Here is a 17,434-nt window from a genome sequence, read left to right as displayed (position 1 = left end):
GAATGTATTCAATGTACTTGGTTCAGATCGCTGAATCAAGTTATCTAATTCACATCTAAACATAGGCAAAACTGACAAAGAATGGCTGACTATTTAGCGTAGGAAATGCAGTTTTCTTTAAAAATGGGGCTTCATTTCAGTATTGTTTCAAAAGATTTAGAATGACATTTCTGTGGCTGAATTTACCTGAGTGAGTCAGTCTGAAGCCAGCAGAGAGACTGCACTAAGTCAGTCACTCTGCAATAGTGTTTTGCCATGTAAGAAGTGAACAAGCATGACTACATTTAGAGATAGCCAAAAGAGAAGCATCTTTGTCGCTTTAATATATTGAGGAAAATAGTAAAGCATGAATAGATTGTTTTGTATGGAATTCTGTTCATTTACCTGTTTTATCTAAATAAATTGTCTCTTGGTTTATAGCCTGATCTTCTGTCTGATAGGTTGTTTAATCATTACGCCTACTGAAGGTAGCACATGGTACATTTCAATAAGCCAAAGTACAGTGGCAAAGATTCTCTGATCAATTCCTGGATCTAGCTATCATTTTTCTGGATATTGAGTAGGTAAAAGCACACTTCAGTTCATAGGGAACACAAAGTCTTAAGGGAGTGTTTGGATATGCTGAACCCAAGTAGAATATCTAGCATAAAAACACAAAATACAACAGGGCTATCAGTCATGGTCTTGACATTGGTGCTGGTATGACTTTTCTGACTTGACATTACTCTAACCACCAGCATCTTCTAACCACTGAATTTATACTAAAAATTATGCATGCTGATAAAAAATACTTTTTTACTTCATAGGTGTTGATAAATTACACCCACAAATCAAATTTAGAACATCTTTATGATATCAACACCCTTGTGTGTTCCGCATGCACTTTATGTAAAAATAAGCAAAAGACATAATAGATTGTAAAACAATATTTTTGATGAATTGTTGTGCTTGTTAAAGGATGTGGAGATGCCGGTGATGGACTGGGGTTGACAATTGTAAACAATTTTACAACACCAAGTTATAGTCCAGCAATTTTATTTTAAATTCACAAGCTTTCGGAGATTTTCTCCTTCCTCAGGCAAATGTTTCAAGATCTCCTTGAAGCCTACGCATTTATACATGTTAGTGCTGGAGGATAGAACACCTTTCCTCTTTTAACTGTTAACATCCAGCATTCTCATACCAGAGTACAGCTTCCTGTACTGTACCTCAACAATGTACCTTAACATCAATCTCGGAAGAGCACCTACGCACCACCATAAAATACATTTATGTAATATTTCTATTTCCCATTCTGCCCATCTTCTCAGAGAGGGTGAAAATATAAAACCATTTAGTGATGAATTGTGGGCAGTTTTGAGCTGAGAGTTGAGAAGTGGCTTAAGACTAGCCAAACTCATTTCATTTAGAACATTTCTAGCTGGCAGACAAAGTAGACTTTCGTCCTATCAGTCAGAGCTGGATACAAACTCAGATTTCAAAGGTGAAAAGGCAATGTTGTAATCTATTGGAACAGATTCCAGCACAATTTTATGATGGAGTGATTATTAATATTTCATTTAACAAAGCAAACTATCTCAATGGTTTTTTTGTATCAACAGGCTTATACTCATCATCAAATGGACAGAATTTGCATAGAAGGAAAACGAATACTTGTTTTATGTGCAATGAGAATGCACCTTGTAGTGAGTACGAGAAAGAATAACCTCGTTAATATATGAACACTACCAATAAGTAGAATTTGATATATCACAACTCTTTGTGGCTATTTAGCAGCAGAAGTGGGATTATTGCTTTTTAACAAAAAACCATGAATTTAAGGAGGAATCAAGTGATCAGATTCTTGAAGAATTTGTTTTAATTTGGATTAACTGCATGAATGTTGAATATTTATTCATTCTTTAGATTTGCTACTTTCTTTATTAAAAATATTTTACGCATGTTCCTGTCATGCCCAGCTTGCTTGAAATATGCCACATGCAACATCAACTTACACTCGTATAGCATCTTTAAGCAACATTTCCCTCGGAGCATCACAGGCGAGGAGGAAGATGGAAATTTTGGGCACTGAGAGCAGCGTTAGCAGAAATGACCAAAGATCCGGCCAGAGATAGGTCTAAGAGCTATTTAGCAATGAAGCAAGGCAGAGGGATTTTTGAGAAGAATTCCAGATAATAGGGCCATAATGGCTGATGGCTCGGCTATAGATTATGGAGCAGAGGGAGGTGGGGGGAACACAGAGTAATCCAGACTCAGAAGCAAAAGGTGTTAGCTGAGATGTAAGATTGTAGGAGGTTGCAGAGCTATGGTAGAGTGAACCCGAGGTAACAATTGCCTCCTATTTTACAGTAACCCTGTGGCTGGAATTTGAACAGTATTCTCATTAAGTAGCCTACTTAAATATCACATATGCTTGTTAGACCAACTTCTTGCAGGTTAAAATGATCAATTCAATATTTTTACAATGAAATGATTAACAAAAATATGTAAGGTATATACTACTCTGTACAAAATGTTACAGTATACAGAATCCATTGAAGTTTATGTCTGCTTTGACCACGTTTCCTTCCGTAGAAAATAATCTGCAATCTACTGACACAAAGGCGTAAATTTTAACCCCCAAGAACAGGTAGATTGGGGGGCGGGTGGGGCAATACAAATACTCAGTTTTCAGAGCGGGACCACATCCCGGCTCCAACGCACCTACTTCCGGGTTTGACCCAGACGCGTTTGGATGCGCGTGCGCTTCTGACACCTGGAAGAGGCGGCGGGCCGATATTTAAAGGGCCAGTTTAGGCATTTAAACCACTTAGGAAGATTAACTTTTTGTGTATTGAGTTACACAAACTATTTTAACTTCTCCTGAACGTGTCTCCTGTGGCTTCTGAAACACACCATGGAAATGGAGGTGAGTTGCAGCCGACCCTCATTTGGACCTTTAAACCAGTGATTGACACGTAAATAAAAGGTGAGTTTTTGCAGCAAGGCAATCAGTTCTCTCAGACAAACCTTTGGCTCGGAGTTCTTTATGTTTGGACTGAGATTTCTTTGTTCACACTGAGAATTCTTGTGTTCAGACATCTTTACCTACATTTTGGATCCCCTCAAACTGACAACATCAGGTTGAGAGACGCAATGGATTTATTCTATAGTACATCTGAGGATGGGGCACATCACTATCCATGACAGACACGGCGTGCAGTTCTGGGAGTTGCAGGTCCACAAGACAGATGTGCGCCACAAGGACCTGCAGAAGAGCAGAGAGAGGACCAATGGAGGGACCGAGGTTGCAGGAGGCACTACCCACGTAATAGGGTGTACAGGCAGAGGCTGAGCTTCCTGGACCTCTATGAGGAGCAGTGTCTACACAGGTTCAGATTGAGTCGCAAGATGGTTGCAGACATCTGCATGCTTCTTCATGCAGGACTGCTTCCAGCTGGGCCTGGTGGCGACACATTGCCCATGGTACTAAAAGTAACCACTGCCCTCAATTTCTTCGCCCCCACATCCTTCCAGGGCGTCACCAGTGACATCTCCAGGGGCTCTCAGTTGTCTGCACGTAAGTGTATATGACAGGTCATGGATGGCTTTTTTGCCAGGGCATAAGAACATAAGAATTAGGAGCAGAAGTAGGCCATATGGCCCCTTGAGCCTGCTCCGCCATTCAGTAAGATCATGGCTGATCTTCGACCTCAATTCCACTTTCCCGCCCGATTCCCATATTTCTTGATTCCCCTAGACCCCAAAAGTCTATCTCTCTCAGCCTTGAATATACTCAGCATTCACAGCCCTTTGGGGTAGAGAATTCCAAAGATTCACAACCCTCTGAGTGAAGAAATTCCTCCTCATCTCAGTCTTAAATGGCCGACCCCTTATCCTGAGACTATGCCCCATAGTTCTAGACTCTCCAGCCAGGGGAAACAACCTCTCAGCATCCACCCTGTCAAGCCCCCTCATAATCATATATGTTTCTATGAGATCTCGTTCTTCTAAACTCCAGAGAATATATGCCCATTCTACTCAATCTCTCCATATAGGACAATCCTCTCATCCCAGGAATCAATCTAGTGAACCTTTGTCGGACCGCCTCCAAGGCAGGTATATCCTTCCTTAGATAAGGAGACCAAAACTGTGCACAGTACTCCAGGTGCGGTCTCACCAAAGCCCTGTACAATTGTAGCAAGACTTCCTTACTCTTGTACTCCAGCGTCCTTGCAATAAAGGACAACATTCCATTTGCCTTCCTAATTGCTTGTTGTACCTGCATGCTAACTTTCTGTGTTACTTGTACGAGGATACCCAGATCTCTCTGAACACCAACATTTAATAGTTTCTCACCATTTAAAAAATATTCTGTTTTCCTATTCTTCCTACCAAAGTGAATGACCTCACACTTCCCCACATTATACTCCATCTGCCACCTCTTGCCCATTCACTTATCCTGTCTATATCCCTTTGCAGACTCTTTGTGTCCTCCTCACAGCTTACTATCCCGGCTATCTTTGTATCGTCAGCAAACTTGGATATATTACACTCAGTCCCTTCAACTAAGTCATTAATATAGATTGTATTATTAATATAGATCCGACTACATCAACTTCCCCTGCGACGACATCAACCAGACTGACAGGGCAGTGGGTTTCAACTCTCTGGCTGGCTTCCCATGGGTACAGGGCGCAATTGATTGCACACACACACAACAATCCGAGGACCTGCACATGAGCCAGAACTATTCATCAACTGAAAGGGATATCACTCCATCAATGCTCAGCTGATTTGCGACCACTAGAAGAGATTTCTGCAGGTGTGTGCCAAATTCCCTGGCAGCTGCCGTAATTCCTTCATTTTGCACGTGTCCAACATCCCAGCCCTCTTCCACGCACAAGACAGACTTAAGGGCTGGCTCCTTGGAGACAAGGGATACGCCCAGACGTGGCTCATGACACCTATGAGAAACCCCATCAACGAGGCACAGCAGCGGTACAACGACAGTCACATCACCACTAGGTCTGTCGTTGAACAAGCCATAGGAATGCTGAAGATACCTGGATCGATCTGGGGAAGCCCTTCAGAACTCATCAGTGAGGATGTGCGGAATAATAGTCGTGTGTTGCGTCCCGCACTACATCGATCAGCAGAGAGGGTTACAGGTAGAGGACCTCGAATGCGCTCATGAAGCATCCTCATTTGCTGACAACATTGAAGAAGACAAGGAGGAGGGAGGAGGAGGATGAGAAGAAGGAGGAGGAGGATAATAATGAAGATGATGATGATGACGACGATGGGCAACCTATCACCAGAGCAGCGGCTGCTCGTGATGCCGGGGAGTCACTCGTATTGAACAGGTTCGCATAATGAGATCTGCAAACTGAAGATAGTGAACTACTCAGATCGCTGGAACAACCACCAACACTGGCCCCCTTCCCCCTCCTCCACTTGCACAAAACAGTCCTTTAACCACGTATTCACCCACTGTTAACACGCCCAATGGGTGGCATCAAGTCTTGGCATTCATGATGAAGCACATGAAAGCGCGCTTTCACAAAAGGGACTCAAGAATGGACTAGACATGGCAATGGTGGTGAGAATCATAACATTTAACATGCATGTAAGAGAAACCAAATATAAATGAAAAACATGACATTGTGACAGACACCCTTGTGCATACCCTCGGTGATTACAAAACTTTAGCCTTCCTCTTCCTAGCGCTTCTACATAGTTCCTCCCCTGTGGCTTCAGCAGAGGTAGTGGCATGTTGCTCAGGTCCCTGCCCCGACTGCTGAGATGCTCTCGGCCTATAACCTCTGGGTTTTGGAGCCCATGAGGGCCTCACCAAAGACTGCTCCACCTGCGCCTGTGCAGGGGCAGACTCAGCCATCGGGAGAGGAGGCAGCATTATGGGTACTGGTTGAGGGAGGGGGGCAACGGGTGAGGCATGGGAACGCTTTGAGTGGAGTTCCCACTTCCATGTCCCCTTTTACCATCATCTCTCTCCTGGGCCAGCGCAACATCACTCCTACCTCTCTGCTGGACAACAGCTTGGAGCACATCTGTGACGCATTCCAAGGGCATGGCTAAAGTATCTGTCTGCCTGTTTAAGGCGGCAGACATGTTGGCATCCTGAGTCCGCACGGCTGTTATCATGGCCTGAATGGACTCATTTGTGAGCCGTGCTTGAAGTTCAATGGAGGCTGCCATTCTCTCCATCACAGACATTCCCGCACTTACCTGTGCCACCATTGTACTAATGCTAGAGGTGGACACCTCCATCCTCTCCGCCATTGTGAAGAGTCTCGTACCTCGCAAAGGTGCAGCTGTACCTCTATCATTCTCATTCTCAACGATGGCCCCCGGGGTTCAGCATCTGCATCCAGCTGAGCAGAGTTTGGAGAGGAGTGTGCCCCCCGACACGGACTCTCCACAGCTGTCCCTGCTACCAGTGTCAGCAGGTGACAACCCAACTACCTGCCTAACAGGACCAACCAAAGTGCGAGTATCTGCGCTGATGCATGGCTGTTTATGATGTGATGGTATGCCTTCAGAGGAATGGAGTTCCTTTGAGGAATCACCCTCTTCCATGGCGCGTGCCTCTTCATCGATCCCTGTAAGAGAACATAAAGCGATATTAACAATTGTCCCAGAAGTTATTTTGCAATGAGCATACTGAGGTGTGCAACAGGTTAATCATTGATAACATCAATTCATGATGTGAAGGATATTAAAGTTCTGTCACCAGCCGTTTGTGGGTAGCCAGTCTCGCCATCTCCGACAGCCAGGCATTCAACCGTGCGACTGAGCTCCAAGGCCTCCTCCTCTGCCTCTGTCAGGGGCACTATTTGTGGTGGCCCCCTCCAGCCATACTCCTCTCCCGTGCATTTAGCGTTCTCTTCTACAAGGGGAGAAAGAACAGATGCAAGAGTGAGTGAAGGTGACATGGTCACCCAATGGATGCATTGCTTTGGGTGAGGCTGCCAATGAAAGAGATGCATCAGAGGGTGAGTATCAGACAGATTCATCACATTGCATCAGAATTGGGGTGAGTGGGTTAACAAATGGGGAGGTGAGGAAGTGCACAGAAAGTGAAGGTAAGTTGATAATGAGACTTCAAGAGAAGAGTCGTTAAAGTGGGATGCTGCCTTACTACTTTGGTGCTCCATATCTGCAAATTCCTCCTTTCTCCCTCAAAATCCATGGTTGCAATGACCCTTTAAATATTCCAGTTCCAAGCACGTCATTCGGGTGCACGGTACGCCTGCTGCATAGCTTGGAGATGCAAAACCCGGAAGTTACATTAAGGGCCTTCAATTGAGTCATGATTGTTCGAGCAAACACATGCAAATTTTTTTGGGTTTCCCACATGACTATTCACCCCCCTGCTGAGTTCCTGCCACCATGTTAAAATTATGCCCAAACAGTCCAATAACCTGTATACCAGCATCTTTCGATTCTGTGATGTCTTCCTTTATAAGAATAGTATTACAAAGCTTCTTCATCCTGACTTACATTTTTAGATTACCTTCTTACTCAAGGCCTCTCATATCTTAGTCAATCTCATGAACGAGTCAACTTTCCATATTTTCAAGAGTGTCTCGAGATCCTGGCCTTGAGATCCTGGTAATGTGCCAGGGAGAAGGAACAGCAAATCCTTTCTGGTAATTATTTTAGCTACGGGAACTTATCCGATGCCTCCATAAGAACTCATCAGTCATCACATCAGTCCTCAATTACGTTTATAATATTAAGCAGATTTATTACACAATGAACAAGTGAATAATCTAAAAATAATATAATACAATTATCTATTTACAATAGATAGTGTATTATCTAACTCCTTGAATGGAAAAAAATAAAAGTTATAGTTCATTGCTAAGCTATACTTTGATATTATATAACTTTTTTATATATACATATATATATATATATATATATATATGATCCTTTTCTTTTTTGTAACCTTTTCTGACTACTAGAACTAGCTAGCTACCTTACTTTTGCCTGTGAAGATTCCAATCAATTCCGTTACTTTCCACTAACTCAGCTTGATGAACAGATCTGGGGGTGAGATTGGTCTTCGGCTGTAGTTCAAAATGGTTGGTAACAAATCGGCAGCTTTTTTTACACCAACAGCCCCCCGCACAATTTTCTTTTCCATCAGAAGCTCCGACCACAAATTTTTAATCCTCCTTAGATATGCAAATTGTGCCAGCAGACTAAAGAGTTGTCAGTCTTAACACCTCTGTACAAGAGAAGGATAAACTTAGCGAACTCTTAGAATTAATAATTTTAAATAAAATTAATGAGCAATTAGAAATGCGTAGATTTGTTAAAGGCAAGTTGTGTTTGGCAAATTTAATAGAGTGTTTTGAAGAAGTGACTGGTTATATAGACATTTCTTTGTTGTTACAGCATGGAATGTTTTGTCACAGGAAATAATTGAGGCATCTTTAAAGGGACGCAGAGGAAGATATAGCGCTATGGGAAGAAGCATGGCAGTGGTATTAGTTTTGGGTTGGTCTAGCACAGACACAATGGGCCAAGCAGCCTGCTTCTGCGCTATGAACTTCTCTAACTGACTGCCATGGCTTACTTGGTCTTTCATAAGTGATACTCAGATTCAAAAATAATTGGCTGTCATACATTTAACTGAACAAATCACACAGTTTAGAAACATAGAAAATAGGAGCAGGAGTAGGCCATTTGACCCTTCGAGCCTGCTCTGCCATTCAATATGATCATGGCTGATCCTCTATCTCAATACCATATTCCAGCTCTCTCCCCATACCCCTTGATGCCTTTCGTGTCCAGAAATCTATCTATCCCCTTCTTAAATGTATTCAGTGACTTGGCCTCCACAGCCTTCTGTGGTAGAGAATTCCACAGGTTCACCACCCTCTGAGTAAAGAAATTTCTCCTCATCTGAGTCCTAAATGTCCTACCTCGTATCCTGAAACTGTGAGCCATTGTTCTAGACCCCCAGCCAGGGGAAACATCCTCCCTGCATCCAGTCTGTCTAGCCCTGTCAGAATTTTATACGTTTCAATGAGATCCCCTCTCATTCTTCTAAATTCGAGTGAATACAGGCCTAGTCGACCCAATCTCTTCTCATAAGACAGTCCTGCCATCCCAGGAATCAGTCTGGTGAGCCTTCGCAGCACTCCCTCTATGGCAAGTATATCCTTTCTTAGTTAAGGAGACCAAAACTGCACACAATACTCCAGGTGTGGTCTCACCAAGGCCCTGTATAATTGCAGAAAGACATCCTTGCTCCTGTGCTCAAATCCTCTTGCAATGAAGGCCAACATACTATTTGCCTTCCTAACTGCTTGCTGCACCTGCATGTTTGCTTTCAGTGACTGGTGTACAAGGACACCCAGGTCCCTTTGTACATCAACATTTCCCAATCTATCTCCATTTAAATAATACTCTGCCTTTCTGTTTTTCCTTCCGAAGTGGATAACTTCACATTTATCCACATTATACTGCATCTGCCATGTACTTGCCCACTCACTCAACTTGTCTAAATTGCCTTGAAGCCTCTTTGCATCCTCCTCACAACTCACGATCTCACTTAGTTTTGTGTCATCAGCAAACATGGAAATATTACATTTGGTTCCCTCATCCAAATCATTGATATATATTGTGAATAGCTGGGGCTCGAGCACTGATCCCTGCGGTACCCCACTAGTCACCGCCTGCCACCCCAAAAAAGACCCATTTATTCCTACTCTCTGTTTCCTGTCTGTTGACCAATTTTCAATCCATGTCAGTATATTACCCCCAATCCCATGTGCTTTAATTTTGCACACTAACTTATTAAGTGGGACTTTATCAAAGGCCTTCTGAAAATCCAAATACACCACATCCACTGGTTCTCCCTTATCTATTCTACCAGTTACATCCTCAAAAAACTCCAGTAGGTTTGTCAAACATGATTTCCCTTTCATAAATCCATGTCGACTTTGTCTAATCCCGTTGATATTTCCTAAGTGTCCTATTATCACATTCTTTATAATAGACTCTAGCATTTTCCCTACTACTGATGTTAGACTAACCGGTCTGTAGTTCCCTGTTTTCTCTCCCTCCTTTTTTAAATAGTGGAGTTACGTTTGCCACTCTCCAATCTACAGGAACTGTTCCATAATCTATAGAATTTTGGACGGTGACATCCAATGCATCCACTATTTCCATGACTACCTTTTTTAGTACACTGGGATGCAGATTATCAGGCCCTGGGGATTTATCGGCTTTCAGTCCCATTAATTTCTCCAGGACTTTTTTTACTAATACTAATTTCCTTTAATTCCTCCTTCTCACCAGGTTCCTTAGCATTTCTGGGAAGTTATTTGTGTCCTCTTCCGTGAAGACAGAACCAAAGTATTTGTTTAATTGCTCTGCTATTTCCTTGTCCCCCAATATAAATTCTCCCATTTCTGACTGTAAGGGACCTACATTTGTCTTCACTAATCTTTTTCTTTTTACATACTTGTAGAAGCTTTTACGGTCCACTTTTACGTTCCTTGCAAGTTTACTCCCATACTCTATTTTTCCCCTCTTAATCAATCTCTTGGTCCTTTTTTGCTGAATCCTCAGGCTTGCTACTTTTTCTGGCAACTTTATATGACTCCTCTTTGGATCTAATACTATCCTTAATTTCTTTTGTTAGCCATGGTTGGGCCGTTTTTCCTTTTGTGTTTTTGCGCCAGAAAGGAATGTATAACTGTTGCAATTCATGCATTTGTTCTTAAATGTTAGCCATTGCCTATCCACCGTCATGCCTTTTAATGAAGCTCCCCAATCTATCATAGCCAACTCACTCCTCATACCTTCGCTGTTTCCTTTGTTTAGATTTAGGACCCTAGTTTCGGATTGGACTACTTCACTTCCCATCTTAATTAAGAATTCTATCATGTTATGATCACTCTTCCCTAAAGGACCCCGCACAACAAGATTATTAATTAACCCCTTCTCAGTTTGTGTTTGTCCGAAAGTAGCTTTGTTCCTCCCTCAAAGCCTACAGTTCAAACTGTCTTTGTAACACTTGTATTGGAATTCGGCTGGGGCAGGGTTTGTTTTTTTAAAAAACTGCAGCTGGCTTTAAAATCCCTATGTATTGTGATTGGATTTAAAGGGACAGCCACCGAGCCAAACCTAGACTAACATAAATACTACACTTTTGACACATTGACATGCTCAGAAGGATAAAATCAACTATATCTGTCAACCTAGTCCAGTTTTAAAGATACTTTTCCCCAAACTTGATTAAATCGAATATCGAATTACAAAAAGAAAAATAAATTGCAAATGCTGGAAATCAAATAAAAACAGAAATTGCTAAAAATACACATCATGGCTGCCAAAGACACACCCTATACATTACCCTACAAAAGCACTTATTTCTCTTTAGGGGCTTGCAGTTTCTTTCAGTTTTCAGTTCTGAACAAGGGTTTTTTTGTTTACGGATACTAATTGCCCCGCTGTGTATTTCCAGCATTTTCTGTTTTTATATCAAACTAATAATACCATTTTTCCAACAATAAGACCAATCCTAAACATAATTTATAGTGAAGCTTTATTTTCTCAGCTAGTTTGAGTTCAACTAGCCTTGTACTTCAAGAAGTTAATTCACAACAGTGAGAACTTTCATACCAGTATGATTGAGAAACAAACCAAAACTTCAGATATAAACATAATTAAGACAATGATGATACAGTCTGAAAGATTCAATTAAAAGAAGGACTCAGATAAATATTCAACACGTGTTCTTAAATACAACTAACAGTGTTGATGGCTATTTGCACTGCAGCTGGCATAATGATTAGAAATCCACAAACTGACATGAACCACAAGTCAAATTAAATTTCTAAAACTGATTTACACTGATGCTTGTTTAGCTCCCTACGTTTACACTACTTAATCTGGCTCCCCTGTAGACCCATGAGTAACATGGTGTATGATTCTACCACTGAGAAAGAACGAATTTAAGGAATTAATGAATATTCAACAGTCGAGTTAATTTATGTTGGGAAAAATTAAATTTAGAGCTATTTCATTCTGTTGAAATGATCCATTGAACAATATTAGGATTATTCAGAGAGATGACTTGGAGACACCATCTACTCATTCTGTTACTCTTACATCTTTTACTACACAGAACTCCTCTCTGAGAGATCTTCACGACAAGGTAGACATGGACTCACTTCTACTGTTGGAATTTCATCTACTGCAGCAAACAAATACACTAAAATGTTAGCATCCATTTCTCCAATAAGGTGAGTGTTACTGGATGATGAATAAACAGTATGATTAGTTTTATTTTCATAAAGCCACTTGAAATTGAAAACTCAAATTGAAGTTGGAGAATCAACAAAATGTTTAGAATGCTGATAAGTCAATTGTATTCCTTTAGCTCATTTCAAAAATTAATTTACTCCATGAACAAACTTTTCTACCAGACTTTTGTGAACCTTGCTCTTTGTGACTTTGTGACTCTTTGTTTCTTTTAGGTATGATGCCATTGAGTATCCACCAATATCAGGTGTCTCCAGAATTTACTATTCACCTACGTATGAAATAGTCAAAATAGGATCACAGTGTTTACCCAACCAAATCTGTAGCACTAAGTCTTTGCTGAGAAATAGCATTGATAATAGCACCGGTAATCCACAGGTAAGCACCCTACTGAACTAGAATGGAATACGAGATATGAGACTACTTAGCATTAAAAAGTTTCCCTCTGTTCAGTCAACTCTATAAATATGCTTCGTGTCTTCACTGAGGAGGCGTCCAAACCCACAATGCTTTTACCCATAGAAGTATGAGTATCCTGAGTTTTCTAGTTCAGTTTATGATCAAGAGGCAATCAAGAGGTGACCAATTTAAATTGGATCATGAACGTACTCAATTATTAGTCTGGGGTATCCGATGAGCAATGTGGCAGTAATCACTAGCCTCGATGATACTTCCTGGTCTTGCTGCTGATGCTGTTCTCCCTCACCTCTGGCAATGCTACTGCTGCTTCTGGGTCAAAAGTTGCGGGTATGGCCAACCATTGTAGGGACAGGTTCAAAGGTACGCATAGAGTCAGGGTCAGGAGGAATGGGTGATCACCCCTTCTTAACAAATTCTGCTTTAACCACTGTCCTTTAATGTTCTGAGTTAAGCTGGGTAATAATGGGAAGGCATTGATTGGAGAGAAAATCATCCCTTGACTATTCTCAAGTGTCTTCTAGCAACTTGTTCAGAGTGATATTAGTAGATGCCTAGGAGCAGGCCTTCTAACTACCCTCTTAGCCACAATAGGTATCAGAAGTAGGTTGACAAGGGGCAAAAAAGGACAGGAAATATTCACACCCAAAAACGAAACCAGATCAGTGCATGAACTTCATTTATCTCATATTTCATGAATGAGATTTGGGAAAGTAATCCACTCAACATGGATTTGATTTTAACGTCAGTTAATTTAATGTATCTGTCTTTCGAAACTATTCACCCTTGTAATACAGCTACATTTGTATATTGGGCTTAACCAGGAAAAATATACCCTTGTTACAATAAGGGCTCTGACTTGGGTGTAGCATCTCAAACACAACAGCAACCCTCCTGTTTCCTCAGACTTGCAGTGAACAGTGCGTTACCTTAAATTTTCTTTTGACCCCGGATCAGCACTTCAGAACTTCAGCATTAAATCATCTACTTGGGTAGAGCTGGAGTAATTCAGTAGGATGTCTGTGTGATACTCTATAAAAGAAGTTCTGTGCTGAATTGTGCTGCAATCTGTGAATTCAGGTAAAAGAAAATATAATTCTAAACAGCATTCACAAACTCCAAGCTTTAATCATTGATCATACTAAATGAGATAAGGTTGTGCTGCAACTTCTGATTCAATTTCTATCTCACACTAGATTATTCTGCACTGTTTCTCTGAAATACAGCATGGACACCACTGTACAGATTTCAGAAACTTTGTTTTACTTTGCAAATAAAACAAGCCCCTCATCAAGACATTTTGTTTCACATGGGGTATAACTATTTTAAAATAAGCTTAAAGGCTTGTGGAAATTATCCAGTATTATTTATTAGGTGACCCTTTATGGGCAACTCAAAGGGGGTAAATTTGGATAGCACCTACAAAGCTGCTGATGTCATTCAGTAGAACCATCAGCCAGAAGAGATATGAAATTTGACAGGTAAATCTTAGATGAAATGATTTGGTGCTGATCAAAAGGTTCATCCTCTTCTTAGAGCACAACTGGATCACAGTCTTGAGATACATAAGAGGATAGCAAGTGTGGAGCTAGGCTACCTCCCTTCATTCTTCAAATTATCTGCCACATACCAAATATACTTCTACATATTTGTCATATTTGAGGAAACTTGTGTAGTGCTGCTATTGCAAAGGGAGACAGATTGACAAAATTAAAAATGTATATAAAAGATAATACTGTACTTTTTCTAGGCAAACAAACTGGTAAACAGTCTCAGGGGAAGGGTCATTAAATAATGCAGGAAGTCGGTGAATCATTTGGATAACTCAGTGCCATCATGATCTCAAAAGGGATTATACCTTCACCAATCTATTTTGATCACTTGAAGAATGAGGAAGACCCCAGCAAGGGAAGTTATATCTTGTCCTGAATGTTGAGAATACTATTAAAATATTTTGAAGTATGGTCATTAGTTTTCAAAAATAGTCAGGTAACATCATGCAGAAAGCCATCCAAAAATATTTGGATAATATCAGGCACTGAATTAACTCAAGTATTGATTGTTGATTTGTGGAATTATAACTAAATTTAGTATTATGAATATTTCAAACTATCTTAACTGGCAATGTTTTCTAAACCCAGATTTCACATTTAAACATGACTTTGGACAGAGCAGTAGAGGCTGCCAATAGCATGAAGAAAACTACAAGGAGGATGGTTAAGATCTTGTCTGCTGACTTGGCCAAAGCTGAGTACTATAAATACTTGTATGATTTCTAATAATTTCCTAGTATCGTAGATTAGCCCAGTCTAGTGGGGTGCAATATTAAATATCAGAATCTTGTAATGTCCAGAATAGGAACAAATTGTTTTTTCTTGCGGAACAGATTCGAGGGGCTGAATGGCTTACTCCTATGTTAACTGATGCACTAATTTGCAATATTCAGGGCTACAATTAGACAATTGTTTTGAACATTTTCATCATTGTTCCAGTTGTTCTCAATAACCTTTTGAGCCGTAATACAAAACTTTTCAACATGTGTCTTGGACTTATTGAACACCAATAAACAGAGGTGGCTCATCAGGTCAGACAAGTGAGGCATTGCCTCACCTAGACTTCGAGTGGAAGTTGTAGTTGTGTCTCAGACTCGGAGCAACTGACAGTTCTGTTTGTTTCTTGGACTCTGAGTGGTTGATGGTTCCCCCTTTGATGATCAAGTAGCTCCCGGTACAGTCGTTTCTTTTTTTTTGCCGTTTTATCACAAAACTGCCTGAAAATGACAGGCAGATTTCCGGCTTGTGTCCTGGACTGTGCACAAAGGGCCCGTTACCATCGTAACAAGATGGTTTGATTAGGCATGCATAGCTTATATCTCACCTGTCAAAAAGATCACCAGCCATCACTGTCAGTAATGAAGAAGACAACTCTAAACATACCCATGTAAATTAATACCATTACCTTCCTTGCTAGAAAGCTCACCCTTGACCTCTTCAACTAATGCCCCATTTCTTAACCTCCCTTCCTCTCAAAGGTCACTGGATACATAATCACCACTTGGATTTGTGCTCATCTCTCCCATCTCTTGTGTTCAAATGTTTTCAGTCAGATTTCTGCCCTCTCCATAGCACAAAGATTGCCCTGATCAATGATCCTCTGTGATTGTAATTAGAGAGCGTTATCCCTCCTTGTCCTCCCCAACCCCTCCATTTGACACGGTCGACTATGCCATCTTTCTCCTCCTCTTTACAGTGTATCTCCGTTGTACCACCCTCACTTGATTCTACTCCTTCTTGTCCCATCATAGCCTGAACATCTCATGCAATGGCTTCTCAACACACAGTCACCTTGAGAGTGCACTCAAGCTCCATCCTTAGTGTCCTCTTATTCGTCATCTGCATCACCACCACCACCTCTGACTCCACGACCATCACAGGACACCAGAGCACTACAGTGTGAGTTTAATCTTTAAAATAGTGAGCAGCTTTAGGAGGCCTCTTTAGAATCTCAGTCCCAAGGTGCAGTAAATATACCAAATTTTATATAAAAACTAAAGAGAGAAACAAGATTATTTTTATACAGTATCTGTGATGAAAATAAATTAAAAGATTTTTCAGGAAGAAAATAATCAAGGAAGGTTGTGCAGAATGCTGCATTGAGATTCCTCACCTTAAATTGTACTACATAGAGAGGTCCTTACATCCAGTGATACTCTACACTTAGTATTCAGTGAGGCAAAAGATATTGAGGCACTGTTACAAAACTCAGTTGTGAATGTTTCTCATTTCCTTTGTGTAAAAATGCTCTGGTTAGAAGCATTTGCTGCAAAACAATTTGTTTGACATGTTCATCTATTAACATGTTAATACTTGAAGATTATTCTATATATTTGTTTTTGTCAGACTTGTTTTGAAATAAACAATTTTGGTAAAGTTTGTCATTTAATAATATCCAGTCTGTTTCTTTTTTTCTGTGCCATATCAGTAATAACTGGTCATAGAATTATTAAGAACAAGGGAAAAAAGTGGAAGGACGTTATACATTATGCCTTGAAGGTGATAGCATTACCTTAATTCCTATGGTGGCACATGAATATTAGAAGCAGTTCATACATTTTCAACACAAGTAGGTCTGCACTCAGGTACTGTCCCCTCCTCTTCAAATCTGCCATCATCAACCCCTCCTCAAAAAACCCACTCTTGACCCCTCTGTTCTTGCAAAGTACCGTCCCATCTCCAAGCTCACTTTCCCCTCCAAAGTCCTTGAATTTGTTGTCACTTCCCAAATCCGTGCCCATTTTTCCGCAACTCCAAGTTTGAATCCCTCAAATCAGGTTTTCGCCCCTGCCACAGTACTGAAACGGCCCTTATCAAAGTCACAAATGACATCCTATGTGACTGTGACGGTGGTAAACTATCCCTCCTCACCCTTCTCAACCTGTCTGCAGCCTTTGACACGGTTAACCACGCCATCCTCCTCCAACGACTCTCTTCCATCGTTCAGCTGGATGGGACTGCGCTCACCTGGTTCCATTTTTATCTATCCTGTTGTAGCCAGAGAATCACCTGCAGTGGCTTCTCTTCCCACTCCCACACTGTTACCTCTGGTGTCCCCCAAGGATCGATCCTTGGCCCTCACCTATTTCTCATCTACAGGCTGTCCCTCAGCAACATCATCCAAAATCACATCAAGCTCTACATCACCAGCACCTCTCTCGACCCCTCCACAGACT

The 17,434-nt window shown here is 41.1% G+C and overlaps 1 protein-coding gene across 1 annotated transcript; it reads left to right on the top strand.

Annotated features, from left to right (window-relative positions):
- The first annotated feature begins 12,157 nt into the window (after positions 1–12,157).
- Positions 12,158–16,431, top strand: LOC137325038 (uncharacterized). The gene is made up of 3 exons (XM_067989741.1): positions 12,158–12,269; positions 12,504–12,666; positions 14,847–16,431. Exons 1-3 carry the CDS (start codon positions 12,244–12,246, stop codon positions 14,982–14,984), a joined length of 327 nt encoding a protein of 108 aa, XP_067845842.1. The 5' UTR covers positions 12,158–12,243; the 3' UTR covers positions 14,985–16,431.
- The last annotated feature ends 1,003 nt before the right edge of the window (positions 16,432–17,434 follow it).

This window comes from Heptranchias perlo, chromosome 9, assembly GCF_035084215.1.
Source record: "Heptranchias perlo isolate sHepPer1 chromosome 9, sHepPer1.hap1, whole genome shotgun sequence".
Lineage (NCBI taxonomy): Eukaryota > Metazoa > Chordata > Chondrichthyes > Hexanchiformes > Hexanchidae > Heptranchias > Heptranchias perlo.
The sequence above is the reverse complement of the archived record's forward strand: the minus strand, read 5'-3'. Positions and strand labels throughout refer to the sequence as shown.